The sequence below is a fragment of the Montipora foliosa genome, chromosome 12 (assembly GCF_036669935.1).
Source record: "Montipora foliosa isolate CH-2021 chromosome 12, ASM3666993v2, whole genome shotgun sequence".
Taxonomy (NCBI): Eukaryota; Metazoa; Cnidaria; class Anthozoa; order Scleractinia; family Acroporidae; genus Montipora; species Montipora foliosa.
The window spans coordinates 22,779,254-22,796,747 of record NC_090880.1 but is presented as its reverse complement, the minus strand read 5'-3'; the positions used below and the strand labels follow the sequence as shown (position 1 = coordinate 22,796,747).

Genomic DNA, 17,494 nt, shown 5'->3' with positions numbered 1-17,494 from the left:
GCTCAAGTACCTTACTTTCATCTTATATGGCGCTAAGCGTTACTAAGCTAAATTTCTTTCGTCGGAAAGCGAAATTTCTCTCTGAATAAAGCAAAAAAAAACCTTGTTGTGGAAAGTTTAGATCAATTCCGACGTTTAGGAGCATGCGAAAGGCAAGAAATGTAATGAGCCTGCGTCTGTCTGACCACAAGGTATTACACAACAGGGGCGGATTTAGGGGGGGGGGGCCGAGGCGGCCGCGGCCCCCCCCCCTTTCAGTTCGTCGGAGAATTTTTTTTTGTCAAAAGATACAATAATTTTATCATTTTGTAAGCAGTCTGTTGGAGCTTTTGATTTTTTTAGCTAAAGCGTGATTTTTCGCTAATAGTATGACCAAAGTTGTGCGAATAAACTCTCAACTTACAGGCGCTAATATTATCCTTTCGAAATGAGGAAGAAGACTGGATGCGAAATACTTGTCTACAGTCAACCTATCTTACAGAGACTGTAACAACGTAAAATCTTAATGCCTATATATATAATTATATATATTTTGTGACTTTGAAGCGAAGAGTCAAAAACCATGCATCATTATAACCATAACTTATTTTATTCAATATGGAATCCTAATACATTACTTTCCAGATTGCACCAGAGTGCATGTAAGAGTACCCAAATTTTCAAAATTTTCTGGGGGGCATGCCCCCAGACACCCCTAGAAAGTAGCGCCTAAGGCGCTACTGAGGCGCGCTAACGCGCGCTGATTAGTATTCTTGTTCGGCCCCCACTTTCAAAAAATGCTGGATCCGCCCCTGCACAACATCGCATCTTCATCAAGTTTTTCGATTTCGCTCGGAGTTTCTCGCTCGTATTTCATACTTCTAAACTTTTGGAACGCTTGCTGGATATGAGACTGGTTATAGCTAACTCGGCGCTACGTGCCTCGTAGGCTATTTACCATCTCATATCCAACGCGCTCATGGAACCAAATCCCGCGCTGTGATTGGCTACCCGAGGGGGCAAGATGGAGCTGCCCGCTCGGGATTTCTCGCGTGATCCCGCAATATCAAAGATCATTTTTGGGTGGTTTTATCCCCAATAATAAATCCTTTATTGACCAAGCTTGTTCGGTCAAGATGGCTGGCTATTGGCCTCGTTTTTTTTTGTGTGTTTATGAACCTCGACGAACGCGCATTCTTCACATCTTCACCTCATGCTTGGTCAATAAGCTCATGCACGTGACGTTTTATCGGTGTTTTGATAGTCTCATCAATTATTACTGAGTTTTTGAAGTCAGTGTTCCTTTGCAGCTGCTTTAAGTGACTCACAACTGTGACGAACGCTCTTGAAAGAAAGAATGAAATTAAGGCCTGGTAGGGGGAGAGAAGGATATTGCCAAAACACAGGTAACAAGCCACAGGTCATTGTTTTACCGATACAGAAACATCTCTAAACGTTAAGAAATGCTAACATTTGGGCCAAAATGTTTGTTTAGGTCTATGTTAAAGAGTTGTTTAGTTACCGTTACATGTTGCGTTACTCAGGCTCTTCTTTAATATAGAGAATATTTGTCATTACATTGCACTTTTAAGTAGTTATTCAAGACGATCGTATCGCATCATACAAAATTGTGTTGTAACATTCAGGCATCATGATAGAAGAATATTAAAAGTTTGGAACATTCAGTTACTTTGTCGCGTCGTTTATTTCGTAAAATCGCACACAACTGCCTAATGAGGCCTAAGGTTAACTTAAAAGAATGTTTAGGATTCTTTGTGAATTTGTAGTGACCGTCTTTTGTTCCTGCCAGTTTTATGCTACATTGCACCTTCACTCCACAGTCCATAATCCAACTACTGGACAAATTGCAATTTTTTGCAACATGAGAAAAACAACGGGAACAAAGTCTATGCATTGTTAACCAAGATGCTACCACAAGTTTATTAAAACCAATAAAACACAACATTACTACACTTTTATAAAAAAATTACTCAAATTTTAATTGACAGTATCTCTGAGGAAACTGTTTTTTTTTTTTTTTTTGCATAATGTAAAGTTTATTACAGTAAAAAAAGATCCTAAACTTCTTTTCATTACAGTCAATAATAGGACAAAAAATCTGAAATCGGCTCATGAAATGAAAATATATTTACAAATGCTGGACACTGTGTTTACTTGATTAAATTCTTCATGGTTTCAGCTGTGTCCTACAGATGTGATTCATATCTGACGGCAGTGGTCACTAAAGCCTGGTTTCCATAGGATCGTCCCAATCGCCCCAGTCGTTTCAAATAATGTTCAGGCAATTGGGCCGATTATATGGAAACACTACCTACCCAGATGATCGCCAACGACCCGAGCGACTGAGACGACCTTGATTATCCGTATAGAACTCAGTTTGTCTTAGCCGTCGCCCAGGATCTGGTTGCTCCAACCCTTGCTAGCGCTAACCGTTGGTTACGATTTACCAAAACCTTTAGGTTTTCATGGTATTTAACGTTGGTTAGCGTTAACCACGTGTCGAGCAACCCAGGCCAGGTCGTTATGATCGTCTGTGAGTAATGTTTCCATATTATAATCGTCCCCATCGCCTGAACATTATTTGAAATGACTGGAGCGCTCAGGACTATCATATGGAAACCAGGTTTAAAAAGAAGTAATCAATCTTATTTGCTGACTCAGGACTCTGGTTTTGATTAAATGGCGCCATACATGTTTTTAAGTGGTTTTTTTTTTTTTTTCAAGCTGGATCATGAACAGTGCTACTAATGAGGCATAGAAAATAGGTTCTGCATTTACTCAAGGGCAAAGCTTTCTAATAAACCTTGAGATTTTTGAGGGATATGTTTATCAAGTACCAGTAAAATGTGGGATGACTGCCTAGTGATAGAATCTACGTAATGTACAAAATGCAGTTTACGTTTACTTCAAAGTCTGAATGAAAGTCTTGTTACATAAGGAAATAGAGCTCAGGACATTTTCCTCTTTTTGGCAGGAAGGGCAATCATCTTTCACAAGTTCATGTTCCTACTGCATTTTGGAAATTGGAAAGAAGTGATCACTATCATGCTCTCCATTTTGCAAGATTCCAGGCAAATGGTTAAAAAGAAATGGGGATCTGAAATGGATCTCGAGCTTGCAATAAACAGAAGATGACACAGCACTCAACCCTGATCTCTTTTCATTCCAGTGTTTAGAGTATTTTCAAGTCCATGTGGTGCCTGGATAATTGAGCAACATTATCTTGAAATAGGCTGTCATCCGACACTCACGGTTTTTTATGGATACTGGTGAAATGACAAGTTTCTTTTTAAACTGTTTCAAATACAGTATTTAAAGAAAAAAATTAAAGTGATAACGTAAAAAACCTTACAGATCAAATGAACAGCAGCCTCACTTTTGTGTGCAAAAAATAGGACACGTTCACATCACTGAAAAGCTAGAGAATGTTATACCAACAATTCAGTTAAGGAAAAGGAGGAGAATGTTCAACACTGGTTAACATGGAAAATAACTACATCTTGGAGAAATTTGGGCCATGAGTCTAATCCAAGGTCACGGTGATGTCGCAGTATCAACCAGAATGGGTTTTCTTCTCCTTCCAGCAGTTGCTGGCTTAGCCGTGTCACTTTTCGTTTCCGCATTTCTTCTCTTCACTGGGCTTTTTTTGGACAGTTTCTTAACGGGCGATGAACTTTTCTCTTCAAGGTCCTTGGACTTCCTTTTCTGTGATTTAAAGCACAAGATCATAGCACTTGTAGGACATCATTTCGCATTACACTATTGTTCTTTGATGGCAAGACTACCAGTGTGAGTCAAATGATCAAATAGGCTACTTGGACAAAGTCAGCAACCCCATGTATCCATAAAAATTACGGTAGAGTGAATTACGTGTACCTGCAGCTAGATCCAAATTTAATAAGATATAGAACCTCAAATTCACCAAATTTTAAGGGAAAAAATTATATCAACTAGTGTTGACGAGAGAACAAGCTTGCTTTTCTCTGCAAAATTGGGCCACAATAATACAAAGGATTGCAATAATATTGTGACCCCCGGATTCCTTTCTATACATAGTCCGCAAGCTTGAAGCTCCACCATAATAATTATACTGTATATTTGTTTACTTGTTTACTTTTGAATAATAATTATTACCTTAACAGCTGGCCTTCGCCTAGCAGATTTATCACGAGTTTCCTCAATATCATGACCATTGCATTCCTCCCCAGAGGCAGTAGCAGCAGAAGCAACAGGTGAACCCACTCTTGATGATGTAAATTTGACACTCTTTCCATCGTCTGTACAACCTCTCTTTTTTAGGCCATCTTTGAAGATTTTCCTAACATGTTCATAGTCTGGTTCTTGCTGGTATTTCAGTACGTTGATGTACTCAAAATATTTCTGGATTTCCACTACAACAAAAAGGAATGACCTCCTTACAATTTAGTACACAGCAATTTCTTTTTTAAGGAAGTGTTAGTGCAAGACAACTGCCACCCCACAAACCATATAGCTTTATTTAATAATAATTAACAATTATTGGACGAGGTTGAGCAAAATATTGTGATTTGTCAGTGGCGAGCAGATCAATTATTTGCCGAAGCCGAAGGCTGAGCCAAATAATTGATCTGTGAGACACTGACAAATCACGATATTTTGCGATGACCGAGTTCAATAATTGTTTTATCATTCGATCGCCGAGTTTGTTTTTTGTTTTTGTTTCAGGGATTCCGTAAGTGCACGCTGCCTTGCAGAGTCAAGTAATGGCACCAAGCAATTGGTTTCCTTCTCAGCATAATTATATTGGTAGACTTCAAACTGTACTTACAGTCTAACGTTCAATAACACTAGGCATCAACAAAGCTGGAGAATTACACAATCATGTTCAAAGCATATCCCGACAAGTGAAGCTTTGGTGTAAAGCTCGCCATTCTTTTTTCTGGCTTCAGCATAAAATCTCTTCAGTAAATATCATTCGATGTATTTTGTTCTTCCCTTTCATTGGCCGAGAGCCCACCATGTGACCTGCAAATAACTGCCAACAAATAAGTGTTTTGCTGCAAATAATATTCTGCTCGTGCGCAATTGAAATCACTCTCTTGCGAGAAAAGGGCGGATCGCCTCCCCGAGCTGTCAGAGAATGATTCGACATCTTTAGTTGATCGAAAGAACAGAGAGAATACTAAGAAAGGAACAACATATTTCGAGAGTATCTCAAGAAAAGAAAGGTAGACGAAGAGTACTCGTGTCATTGACGCGAAGGACAAGTTGGCGAATGCATATGTACTGAAGAGATTTTATGCTGAAGCCAGAAAAAAGCATGGCGACCTCTACACCACTGTGAAAGCTTCACTTGTCGGGATACGCTTTGAAAACTGTGAAATTCTTCAGCTTTGTTGATGCCTAGTGTTATTGAACGTTTGACTGTAAGTACAATTTGAAGTCTACAAATATAATTATGCTGAGAAAGAAACCATTTGATTGGTGCCATTACTCGACTCTGCAAGGCAGCGCACACTTACGGCTTCCCTGAAACAAAAACAAAAAACGAACTCGGTGATCGAGTGATAAAACAATTATTGACCTCAGTTATTGCAAAATATGGTGATTTGTCAGTGTCTCTCAGAACAAAAAACTATTGTTTGCCTCAGCCTTCGGCTTTGGCAAATAATTGATCTGCTCGCCACTGACAAATCATGATATTTTGCTCAACCTCGTCCAATAATTGTTAATTATTGCCATTATTATATTATTATTGTTATTATTATTATTAGTAGAAGTAGTATTATAAGTCAATACTCTGAGGAATACTGTACCACATCCTAATACAAATTCTTGAAAATGAACTTTCCATATGATTTGTCCCTGCATTGTTATGGAAGAAGATACCAGCCTCTGAAACCAAAACTTACCAGGATGGTTTCCATGGAAACAATCTGCCATTAGCTTTCGTATGTCACTCATGTACCTTAAAAACAAAGAAAAAGTTCTTTTTACAACATGTTGCAATAGCTAGAGGCATTGAATCCCATTTTACTTGTGAATCTAATGAGGGCCTTACCCTTTCAATCCTGAGATTGAGAATTATCGATTTTTCTCTGCCTAATGCCAGATAATTTTACCTGTCAATGCAGGTCGCTTCAGGTATGAAAGGGTTAACAACAGCCACTGGTCCTTTCAAAGACTATGTCCTCTTTAGCCCTTTTAATCCTGAGAGTGAGACTAAAAGATTTTACTCTGTCTAATGCCAGAGGATTTTACTTCAGAGCTGCTTCAAGGACGAATGGGTTAACAACCTCTAGGTCTACTCACAGCGATGCAAAGTAATTTGTAAGGTCAACCCTGTATCAAACCCATTCTCCTTCATTGCTCACGCAGTCATGGACCAAACCATGATCACTTTTCCTGTCTTTCAAGGTGAATAGTGAATAGTGAATTTTCAATTAAATGGTTCTTTAAAAAAAAACAATACATTTGGGACAATTTCTTAACTGCTACAGTGCATGAGCATTCTCCTTAAGACTTGAAATTCTAGAGCAAAAACATTATTCATATACCTTGTCTTTTGGTCCTTCACATATTCCTTATTCTCAAGGTTACTTTCCCATGGAAGTCTGCTGCACAACCACTGGAGCATAACATAGCCTAAGATTTCCAAGTCACCTCGTCGAGATGTAACTGTAAAAGAAAAAAAAAAAACAGGCTATAATGTTTGCTTGTGAGATACAACCTGTAACAAGCAAGTGACAGTTCTGTTTCTGCTTTCTCCCCATGCTACATTTTGTTATTTTAATTATTGCATGTACTTACATTGTAAATCAAAAGACGTTATTTTAAACCTTACCACATTCAAGTATGAACTAAAGCCAGTGCTCTATGAGAGTTGTACTGTATTTATTCCAGTTACTCCCCTTATTCAAAGGTAAATTAAATATTTCTTTCAGTATTTTAGATGTGGTTCACAACACATCATCATCATCATCATCATCAATTTTTGTTGAACAGGTCATTTCCTATAAATTGTGACTTTCTAGCTATGAAAAAAACACTCGTGACAGTTCCTGCTACAAGTCTCACCAACACCATTGTGTGCATCGCGGCTTGTGAATTCTACTGTTCCATCGTGTTTTCGTTTTGGGTCTTCTTTGTATTCTTTGTGATTTCCATCAGGGCTAAAGCGACAAACGAGTCCATAATCCATTAAATACACCTGCAGAAAAGAATGGCCAATGCAGTCTCTTGATTACAAAAAAATACATGTATGCCATGCTATGTAACTGTCAAAAGTGTTTATGAAAGTTAAGGAGGAGTAGTGGTCAGATATCTAAGGATAACCTTTTAGGCATGGTACCACTTTAAAGCTAAAAGCTGAAGTTATGTATCACTACCTTATAATGATAAACGATTATTTGCCTAAGGCGAGATGAATATCACCGAACAAAAACCGAGACAAAGTGGAGGTTGTTATTCACCGATATTCACTTACAGTATGTATACTAAAAAGCAAACAGTGGACATGTGAAAAAGTTCTATCAATGATGATGATGATGATGATAAAATTAAGTAAAGTATGATCATCCAGGTGAGTGTAGTCCTGAGGACTGTTTGAGATGACATTGACTGACGTTTCGACAACGCACGCACGTCCAATTTATACATGAACTGACTCACTCCGACTCACTGCATGTCGGGTCGACAAGTTTAAAAAGGAAGTAAGCTTTACATCCAGAAGTCAAACCGCCCGGGGCAGCTTCAACTATCTCAATGCATCGTGACGATCCGATCAGGTCATGACGACCCGTCATTTTGAAAAGTCGACCCGACTATTGAAAGTGTCAGGTGGTGAGAGAAAGATAAAAACTTTGATGAACACAGGAGGACGTGACGCTCAAAAATGTTGCATGCTTTGTTCCAAAAGAGTAGTGACTAAAATATCGATATACGCATAGACAATAAGTATTATAAACATTGACTTGAATAGCATTCGTTGCGAATGTGTCCTTAATACCCAGATAACATGCTGCTCAGAAACAGAAAGCGAAATGAATACCCTGATAACATGCTGCTCAGGAATGTTGTATGCCTCGTTCTTAAAGGGTGGTGGCTTAAATATCGATACATGCATGTAGCGCTCTGAAATGTTCAATGCTTTGTTCTCCAAGCGTAGCGAAATTGCTGCACACTTCCTAAAAGCATCCAAGCATAGCGAAATCGCCACAAGCTTCCTAAGAGCATCCAAAAATGGTGAATGTTTTGTTCGTTCCTAGCCAAATTAATACCCTGACAATATAGAAATGTGGTATGCCTCGACGGTCTCTCAGCCTCCAGTTCTCAGCCTCCAGTGTTCTTCTTATCAAGGTTTTTGTCTAACTCTCACCACCTGACATGTCAAAAAGTCGGGTCGACTTTTCACATGATGGCTCATCACAAACTAGGCGCAAGTCAGAGAAGTCAATCCAGAAACGATACCCTTATGGATCGTTGGAACTATCAGACACTCTGGGAAAATTTAAGGCAGTGGTGAGTGTAGCTGGAAAGGAAATTACAGCTGAATTTGTTGTCATTTGCAATGAAGGCAGGACAATACTGGGAAGAAAGTTAGCTACAGAATTGCAGGTACTCAGATTGGGACTTCACGTCAATGTTGTATAAATATCAAGCATGTTTTGAAGGGGTTGGCAATTTGAATTATTATCAAGTTCAGATTCATGTGGACAGTGACATTAAGCCAGTAGCAAAGCATACTAGAAAAGTGCCATTCAGAACCAAAAATTGCAGAAGAGATTAAACTGAAGGCAACGGATAAAGAAAATAAGAAAAGCAAAAGAAAAGACAAAAAGGCAAAAACAGACAGCAATTAAGCAGGAGAAACTATGGTTCCTTTGGCTGTAGAGGGTGAAGAGGAAGAACCTGAAAAAGGTGACGAAAAGAATGAAGACAAGATAGTGGAAAAGAAGAGTAAAAGAAAACTTAAGATAAAAACAGGAAAAGTGGAAGAGTAAAAAATGTCATTGAGGAAAAAAAAGCAGAGGCCAAAGGCTCAAAAGAAGAAAAAAAAAAAGTAAGAGAGGAGAAACTCAAAGGGAGATGTAGAGGGAGATGACGTCCCGGAAGGGAAGCAGAGAAAGAGAGAAAAGAGACTGAAAACAAAAGAGGATAATGACAAGGAAGAAGATAAGGAGACGAGAACTGCGGAGGAGAAGGAAGTGAGTAAAGAAGGAAAGAGGAGTAAAAGAGAAAGAAAGAGAGCAATAGAGTGGAATGAGAAGGGAAAATATCAGAAACCTAATACTGAAGATGAAGCAATGAAAGGTGATGAAAAAGAAAGAGGAAGCTGAACTGAAAAGGCCATTAAAAGAAAGGAAGAAACGGAAGAGAATGTTAAGGAAGAAGACCAAAAGGGACCTTATGTTGGAAAACGAAAACCGCTGAGGTCGAATGTCAAGAGGAGAAGCAGGAACCTTTGCGGCATCACTATTAACCATGTACAAGGCTCCTGGCTAAGAAATATTTTCCAGATTTTTCATTTTCTCAAGAGCCCAGAATTAATTGAAAGTGAGGATGAATCATCTTGTGATAAGTTAGGCGCCCGTTCAGGCTAGTCATTTAGAAATTTGGTCGCCTGCGCTCCCAAGTGAGGCACCCCAAGTGTTAGGCAGCACCCCGACTGTTAGGCAGCAGCCTTGGTGTACCTTAAACATTTCAAGGACTATAAATGTGACTGAGACTTCTCTTTATTTACGTTTTGAAGTTATCTTATTTGTCATGCGAGTTGTAGTTTTTTTGACGACATTTAAACTTACATGTATATTTTGCCACTTATATTTCAAGTCTAGGTGTCATGAGATACATTTCTCAGCAGTACTATTTTGTGACAAATGAACAGTGAACATTTGATACATGTAGAAGGGGGAGATTGTAGTGCCTGTGACGTATCTTCAGCAAAAGCGCGAAGTGTACTATGGGTAGGAGCACATGGAATATTAAATGAGCAGTTCATGTTGTGGTTCGATGGTTCGAGTTAAATCTGTTGTTTCAAGGGTTAAATCCATTTACTACATGGACTGCAGTTCGTGTCGGGATGCGTCAGTCTGAGTGGTTTCACATTCTCGTTCCCAGAGCTGCGATCCTCTTGGCCAGCGCCTCGGATCGAGAGCTCTGGCCGGTTCCAATCCGTTCTCGCCACTGATTGGTCAGATGGGAACACAATAAAAATGATAACCGGAAGAAATCGGAAGAGAATGGCCGAAGGGATTCGATTTTCTGTTTGCCGTACTTGCAACAGATATATTATTAGTAACAACCATCCTTTGGATTTATTTGGTGAAAAGACAATTAGGGAAGGAATCGTACGGGATTGAGAAGAGTTTTCTGGTTTGAAAATTTCTGTCGACGATGGTTTATTACCATCGCGAATATGTAGATCTTGCTACGTTACGGTCACGACATTTCAGGAGTCTATAAAGACGGTAGTTCATTCGAAAGCTCAGCACGAGTCGGTTATCCGATCTAAAAGAAGGAAGTCTGTGCAGCAGAGTCCGTCCTTCACCAGGTGTGGGACGCGAGAAAAAAAGGAGCAAGGTCAGCTGGTTATATGTTACGCAGGATTTTTGACTAAGCTCGATCGATTCATGTGTTTACAGTGTAATTATTGTTCATGTGTTTAACAACGCAAAGCCTTGACTCCTTTTGAATATGTCCGTGGTGAGGAAGAAAAGATGAAGCCAACAGCTAACCCGGTTATCGCGTACTTTTTTGTTGCATTCTCTTATTGCAATAATGAAATTTGTAAGTATTTTCTTTGTGTAATATCGCATTAAAGTTGGAACTTGATTCCTTCCATGTCCAGTTTGCATTAGTTATAAGAAAATCATACAACTAAGGTTGATACAAAAGGCTTCAGTTGAGAGCAACCCCTGATGAAAAGGGACTACAGCCCCTGATGAAAAATGGGGATAAAGAGGAGGAGGGGGGCTATCCAAAAAATGGATAAATTCCTGTCAAGTTCAATCTCAAGTGATCTTGACAACCTGCATCTTCTGGATAGTTTCTTATCCAGAGGAGAGCTTGAAGGATTCTCCTGCTGGTACACAGCTACTGAAAAACAACTTTTGGGTTCTCATTTTCAGAGGATTATTATGGCCACAGTAAATTGGGTACCTGTTGGTTAACTTTCACATCGCTGTTTTGGGCTAGTATATAATTTATTAAACTGGTAAATTGTAGGGTCAGAAGAGCTTAGCCAATAACCTATTCTTCGACAGGCGTCAACACTTGGGTTCACGCATGAGGGACCCTGTTACATGCTAAATTGTCTCCATGTTACATTGATTGCATAAAGTGTCACGGTGAACAGGAAAATTTGGCTTTATCAAATATTTTGATAAAGGTCGAATTACCACCATGAATGATTTGGAAAGCTGACGTTTCGAGTGTTAGCCCTTCGTCAGAGCGAATGTTGGCTAAAAAGAGATCAACATAATTCAGACTGTCCCTGTTTGCACCATAAAAAAGAAGCCCCACATGCATTTTGGACTATTTTGCCAGATGCACCCAACAGGCAAAGGCTTGGTTGAATATGCTTCAATGGCCATTGCTTAATAGAAAACTGCCTTCCAGAAGTGCTTCTCTTGAGATAAAGCAACCGATCAAAAAGTTATATTTTGTTGTGTTATTTAAGCAATAGAGGACGTTTTCCATGTTTACATAGCCTCATCTAAATGCCAAGCGCAGTTGGCAGAATTCTCGACAGTTATGCAAACCAGAGACACAGTCGAGGGTTTGCATAACATACACGCCCATATTTCCAACCAGCCAATCAAAACATGAGTCTGACAACACATAACCAATCAAAATTCGTGTGATGTCACAGCTGTGTTTACATACTCTCATCTAAACACAGCTATTGACCAATATTAATGGCAGTGCGTGTACTATCCTAATTATTTTATAATTTAGAATGTGCAATGATATTCACACGCAAAATACAGTGTGCCTGTTATTGGCAATAATAATAAAATTATGATAACTCTTAGAACAACAAAGTTAGTCATTTATCTTATTACTTTCAATAATTTGCCCAAACCAACAAACTGAAGATGAAGACCATGAATAATAATTTATTTGTGATCAATCATTGTTAAAATTCACATTAAAAATATTAATGGTATTTTGTATCATTTGTTAACTGAATAAAACAGTGATTATATCAAACAACTGTCAACAATGATGAATAGTGGAGCAAAACCTCTCCAGATTTTGAAACATTGTGATGGAAGACATGGTTTTTGGAGATCCAATTAAGGCAGTTACCCTTAAGGATATCAACGACCAGTGCAAGAAGCTGTGCAAAAAGAGTGATATAGTTCCTCAGTTTTGCTAGTGCCAAGATGTAAGAACAAGGTGTCCAATGATATATATTTTCTAAAAATATGTAAACACATTAATATTTATGTGAAATTCAGGCAACTTAAATGACTTCATCCTGCATGTAGTTACATTTTGATCAAGATTTGTCTCCCAACATCATTATTTATCATCAGTAGGTTTAAAATACAAAGGAAATTATTGGGAATCAAACAATAATTATTTAGGTTGGATTCATTTTAACTTAAATTTAACTTTGAAGTTCAACAGTTACAGAGTAAATTGACTACTGGGTGCAAATATACAGATTTGATCCAGTCAGTCATGGAGCAGGAGTGGTGCAGTGGTAAGAGCACTTGCCTCCCACTAATGTGGTCTGGATTCAATTCCCAAACTCAGCATCATATGTGGGTTGAGTTTGTTGGTTCTCTTCTCTATTGCGGAAGGTTTTTCTCCGGGTACTCCGGTTTTACCACATCCACAAAAAAACATATTTGATTTGAGTTAATTTCATTAGTTTCTCCAATTAGTTCTCTAGTGCTAAATCCATTGACACTTAAATAAAGTAGTGTTTATTATGATTATTACAAGTTGATAAAAAAAGTATACATAATTCCCAAGCAACAGACAAAATTGGTAACATTAGGACCATTAGGCAGGCTTTTAGCTGCAAAACATAAGAAAATAATTTATTACCAGTATATGTGATCATTTATTTTTAGTAATAAATGCTAATTTCAAGGTTGTTTACTTACGCATTATAATATTATTGTCTCTACTTCAATAGAGCTTAGAACATTTCACATGCGAAAGTATTATCACTCGGATGTATTTAACACGTACAGCATTTAATTCAGTGCAACTTGATCCCTGTCGTCAGCTCCTGTCAACCGAACCCTCTTTTAAAATTCAGTCCTCCCTCTCTCATCTTAAAAATTTGATCGTGTATTTGAGGTATTTAACGGCGAAATGACAAGCACAGATAGCTTCAAACCCTCGTACTTCTTTCCTTTCAATGTGATGTCGCTTAAATCTAGAATTTCCATTCCATGATTCAACGCCTCGTGTAAGAGACTTGGCTTGGTCCGCCATTTTGAAAAAAAATCGAGACTGCGCAGAACGATCGGAAGTCCGTGAATCGCGGACTGTTAAATTGGAACCGGCCAGAGCTCTCGATCCGAGGCGCTGGCCAAGAGGATCGCAGCTCTGGGAACGAGAATGAGTGGTTTCAGTATCGTAGTGAGGTATTTTGACAGTTCATAATAATAATATTATCATTATTATTAGTGTTGTTTTCCGCTGGCTGAGGCACGAAAGAAGCGGAAAACGTTTTTCTCACACACATCTAGGAGTCTGGGTGCTAGTGTGCGGGGGGTATAGGTCACATGGCTAAAGCAAGGGAAAAAACAATAAGAATAATGATTAGGGAGGTGGCTGAGACTATTAGTGATGCTCTAAAACACAGAACATTTACAGTGAAACAATTGCATGTATTGTCAACAGAAAGCAGAGTCATGGGGAAAGTTCTTTACACCTGGGAACAAAAAAGAATGCAGGAGATCCTAAGCAACGGGGTGTGATGGGTGTGACTTGTGTTTCTTTCATGAGCAACAACTAAATGACAACAATAATGATAATACATTGTAAAAACACTGTTCAAAGGAAAAAGAAACAACTATCATTTTCTTCATGCTTCTGAAGCCAGGATAGCCTCTGAAAGCAGCAGATTTAAAACACAGGTCACATTCTACAGGTCACTCGTTACAGATCATTGTTTTAAGGCCTAATGAGGAGGTCTAATGAGGCCCAAGTTTAGAATATTAGAGTAAAGGTTTTGTAACAAGTGGCATGTGAAAAGTGACTTGTACTTACATTACCAATACTTACTTGACCAGATTTTGATTTAGAGAACCCCATCATCAGATTAGAACCTTTGATGTCACCATGGGTGTACTCATGGGAATGAATGTACTCTAGGGCATCAAGCTGTCAAACAAAAGCCATGTAGTTTAAATAAACTGCTGACTGAGGTAAACTGGCCAGACAGGAAAATATGCTAAATGACCTGTCAGTAGGTAATAATGGATCTTGCCAAAATGAAAGTAAAAAAATAAATAAATTATACAATGAGGCAGTTGTGAACAAAGCGGTTCATTTATGAAAGTAACAATAATATTATTATTATAGGAGGCAGTGTGGCCCAGTGGTTAGGGCGCTTTCCTTAGTATCCGGAGATCCCGAGTTCAAGACTCGCTCTGACCACTCGTTGAATTTGATCTTGGTAGTCCCTCGTTCAACTTCCCAGCTGCACTTGTAAATAGCCAACTGGTTTGCCTCTGGCCAGTTGGGATTCTTACCAGTTGTTGTTGTTCTGTTCTGTTGTTTCGTTGGCCCTGAAAAGCCCCTATGGGGAGCGGCCAATTAAATATGTATTATAATGTATTGTATCCCTTACAATCCTGAGAGTGACACAGATGATTTTATTTTATGGAGGCGTCTTCAGGGATAAATGGGTTGCAAGGTTATATGTAGTTGTTTCAATTTCAAATTCTAGTTTTCTTGGACCCTTGAAAAAGTAAAACCAGAACATTACTGTCTTACTATTCTTAGGCCAAGCATCAGCACTGTCGTGACCTCAAACTTTCTGCCATTATTGATGAACAGTTCATCAACATCCTCTCCAAAGCGCTCCATAACGAGAAATCGCAGCTTACTCGATTTGTGCTCAAATGAACCAGATCCCAAGAACATAGGCACACCGAGATGTTTCAGATGACGAGATCTGCACCAACTGTTTACTAATAAAAAGGTAGAAAATACATAGGATTAAAAATTATTGGAGCTTATATTGTACATTTCCGTTGAGGTCTGTACAAATGCAACACGGTAAATTTTTGGAACACATACTTAATTCTGGCTTGGCAACACGCTGGTAAAATGCAAGTTCTGTAAACAAAGGACCATTGGCATGAGGCTCCTGATCAAAAAAGAAAAGGGGAAAATCTTTTGTTACAAAAAAGTTCAATGCAAAAGGACAATGTTTTAACTGATCACACAATTTTTGCATTCATACTTGTTCATTTGTACTCAAATAGCTTACACGTTATCTCACTGTCTCAGAAATGTGCATAACCTGGTTTTAAAACTCTGAAAAAATAACATTATTGATTTTATTTATTTATTTATTTACTTTTATTTTATTTTTAGTAGCTTTGCCTTAATGATACCAAAAAAAAAATACATACAATCAATAATAAACTTTGGCAGGGACATCGCAACAGCTGAGTAGTCAACCATTACTAACTTTAAAATCTTGAGAGAGCTGGATCGAGGATACTAAGATGACGTGAAGGACTCACTAGTTTAAAAATGCAATGCGTGTGCACGCACCTAAATTAATATGCAGCACAGGAGTTTCGAACTTTTAGACTTTTAAACTTGTGTTTCGCATGTATAATAAGCTGCGTTTACACACTGCAATTTTAAGTTAGTGAGTCTTTGACGTCATCTTATCCTCGATCCAACCCTATGAGGTCCAATCGGTCAGTCTTGGACGCGAATAATGGCGAACCGTAAAATCCTAAACTTGCACTCAAAGAAAACAGCCTTCAGATAAATTTTGCTCAAGATTTTGCCAATCAGGTGTCAAGCAAACATGCTTTTAAAATCTGACAGAAAAAGGGGAGTAAATTTTTTCTATCATAGTAGCACTTTTTTAAAAATAAAAAAAGTGCTGACAAACAAATGAATTACCTGCCATCAGAAGCTCGTGACCTTGAAGCGTTCAACTTTGGTTCAGAGATGGGGTTTTTTCGACTTTAAAAATTTCCTTATTAGGATGTAATGTTGCTCCTGCATTTTCCTGCACGTGCAGCTGTGATCTTATTTTTGGTCCATATTTGGGCATAAAATTGATGTCCTAAAATCCTCAGCTTTGTTCCAAGGAAAAGAGTGGTTAAAAATTTCCTTATTAGGATGTAACGTTCCTCGTGCATTTTCCTGCACGTGCAGCTGTGATCTTATTTTTGTCCATATTTGGGCATAAATTTGGTGTCCCCAAAATCCTCAGCTTTGTTCCAAGGAAAAGAGTGGTTAAAAATTTCCTTATTAGGATGTAACGTTGCTCGTGCATTTTCCTGCACGTGCAGCTGTGATCTTATTTTTGTCCATATTTGGGCATAAATTTGGTGTCCCCAAAATCCCCAGCTTTGTTGCAAGGAAAAGAGTTGCAAGTTACAATTCTTAAAAAAACCCTGGACAGTATGTAACATAATTTTAGTGTGACTGTACTTACCACCTTGACAACATGCTCAGCATTTTCACCAACAGCACATCCATTTTCTGGGGAAGCTGTCAAACAACAACAACAAACAAAAACAAAATAAGCAAGTACAATAATATAAACACTTTTGTCTGAAATCTCCGGAACCTCCAAAATTAGGCCAGAAAACTTGTGTGTTCTTGGTTTTAAACTGTCCCCAACAGAAAATACAAAACTGAATGCAACCTGCAGTTCCATGATCCAGATTTGATATGCATGTTGAAGAGTGCATGAACTTTCGCCAATTAGGTAAACTATTGTGGGTTAGGATTTTCACCATCTTTATGGGAGTATGAATAAAACCGTTATTAAAACAAGAGAATTCCACTGTCCACAACTGGCAAGTGTCCCCACTGTCTATATATTAGTGACAAGAATACATGAAGAGGAAGTGCATTTTCTTTATCTTCTACAACCTGTACTTCATGAATCATCCTCAGTCTGGTAGGATTTTTTAATAAGGCCTTACTACAAAATGTATTTAAAAAACAGCTATTACCCAGATACAACGCTCCAAAACCGCCCCAACCAATCAATCTTCCTATCCGCCACTTCTTCTTGGTCAAATCTGTCAACACGAGGCCTTCGGGCAGTTCGACCATACCGCGCGGTTTTCGAGCCTTCTTTGTTGGTACAGGTGCTTTGGAAGCGGATGTTTTTCTCTTCCTACGAGCAATCTTTGGGGAGCTCATATTTTTGGCGGAAATGAAAGTGAATCACAAATTCAACATTACCTAAAGTGGTTCCATATTACCTTAGGAGTGGTCACCAAGGCTTTCAATTTCCCGCCAATTTACAGTACCAAATATGGTTAAGTTAGCCTTATAT

The 17,494-nt window shown here is 38.5% G+C and overlaps 1 protein-coding gene across 1 annotated transcript; it reads right to left on the bottom strand.

Annotated features, from left to right (window-relative positions):
- Positions 1 to 1,891: 1,891 nt before the first annotated feature.
- On the bottom strand, positions 1,892 to 17,435 carry LOC137978665 (serine/threonine-protein kinase VRK1-like). Its single transcript, XM_068825681.1, has 10 exons — positions 17,166 to 17,435; positions 16,640 to 16,695; positions 15,253 to 15,322; positions 14,947 to 15,143; positions 14,233 to 14,331; positions 7,057 to 7,189; positions 6,537 to 6,657; positions 5,892 to 5,947; positions 4,135 to 4,391; positions 1,892 to 3,705 (listed from the first exon to the last, which is right to left on the bottom strand). The coding sequence occupies exons 1-10, from the start codon at positions 17,356 to 17,358 to the stop codon at positions 3,535 to 3,537; spliced, it is 1,353 nt and encodes a 450-aa protein (XP_068681782.1). The 5' UTR covers positions 17,359 to 17,435; the 3' UTR covers positions 1,892 to 3,534.
- Positions 17,436 to 17,494: the final 59 nt, after the last annotated feature.

What these genes read in the sequence shown, in the direction of transcription:
- LOC137978665 (XM_068825681.1), bottom strand. Translation starts at nt 17,358, where the DNA reads ATGAGCTCCCCAAAGATTGCTCGTAGGAAGAGAAAAACATCCGCTTCC. An exon ending in CGATGCACACAATGGTGTTG is followed by an intron (nt 6,658 to 7,056) that starts GTGAGACTTGTA and finishes TTTCTTTTACAG; the next exon opens with TTACATCTCGACGAGGTGAC. An exon ending in GTGAAGGACCAAAAGACAAG is followed by an intron (nt 5,948 to 6,536) that starts GTATATGAATAA and finishes TTTGTTTTTAAG; the next exon opens with GTACATGAGTGACATACGAA.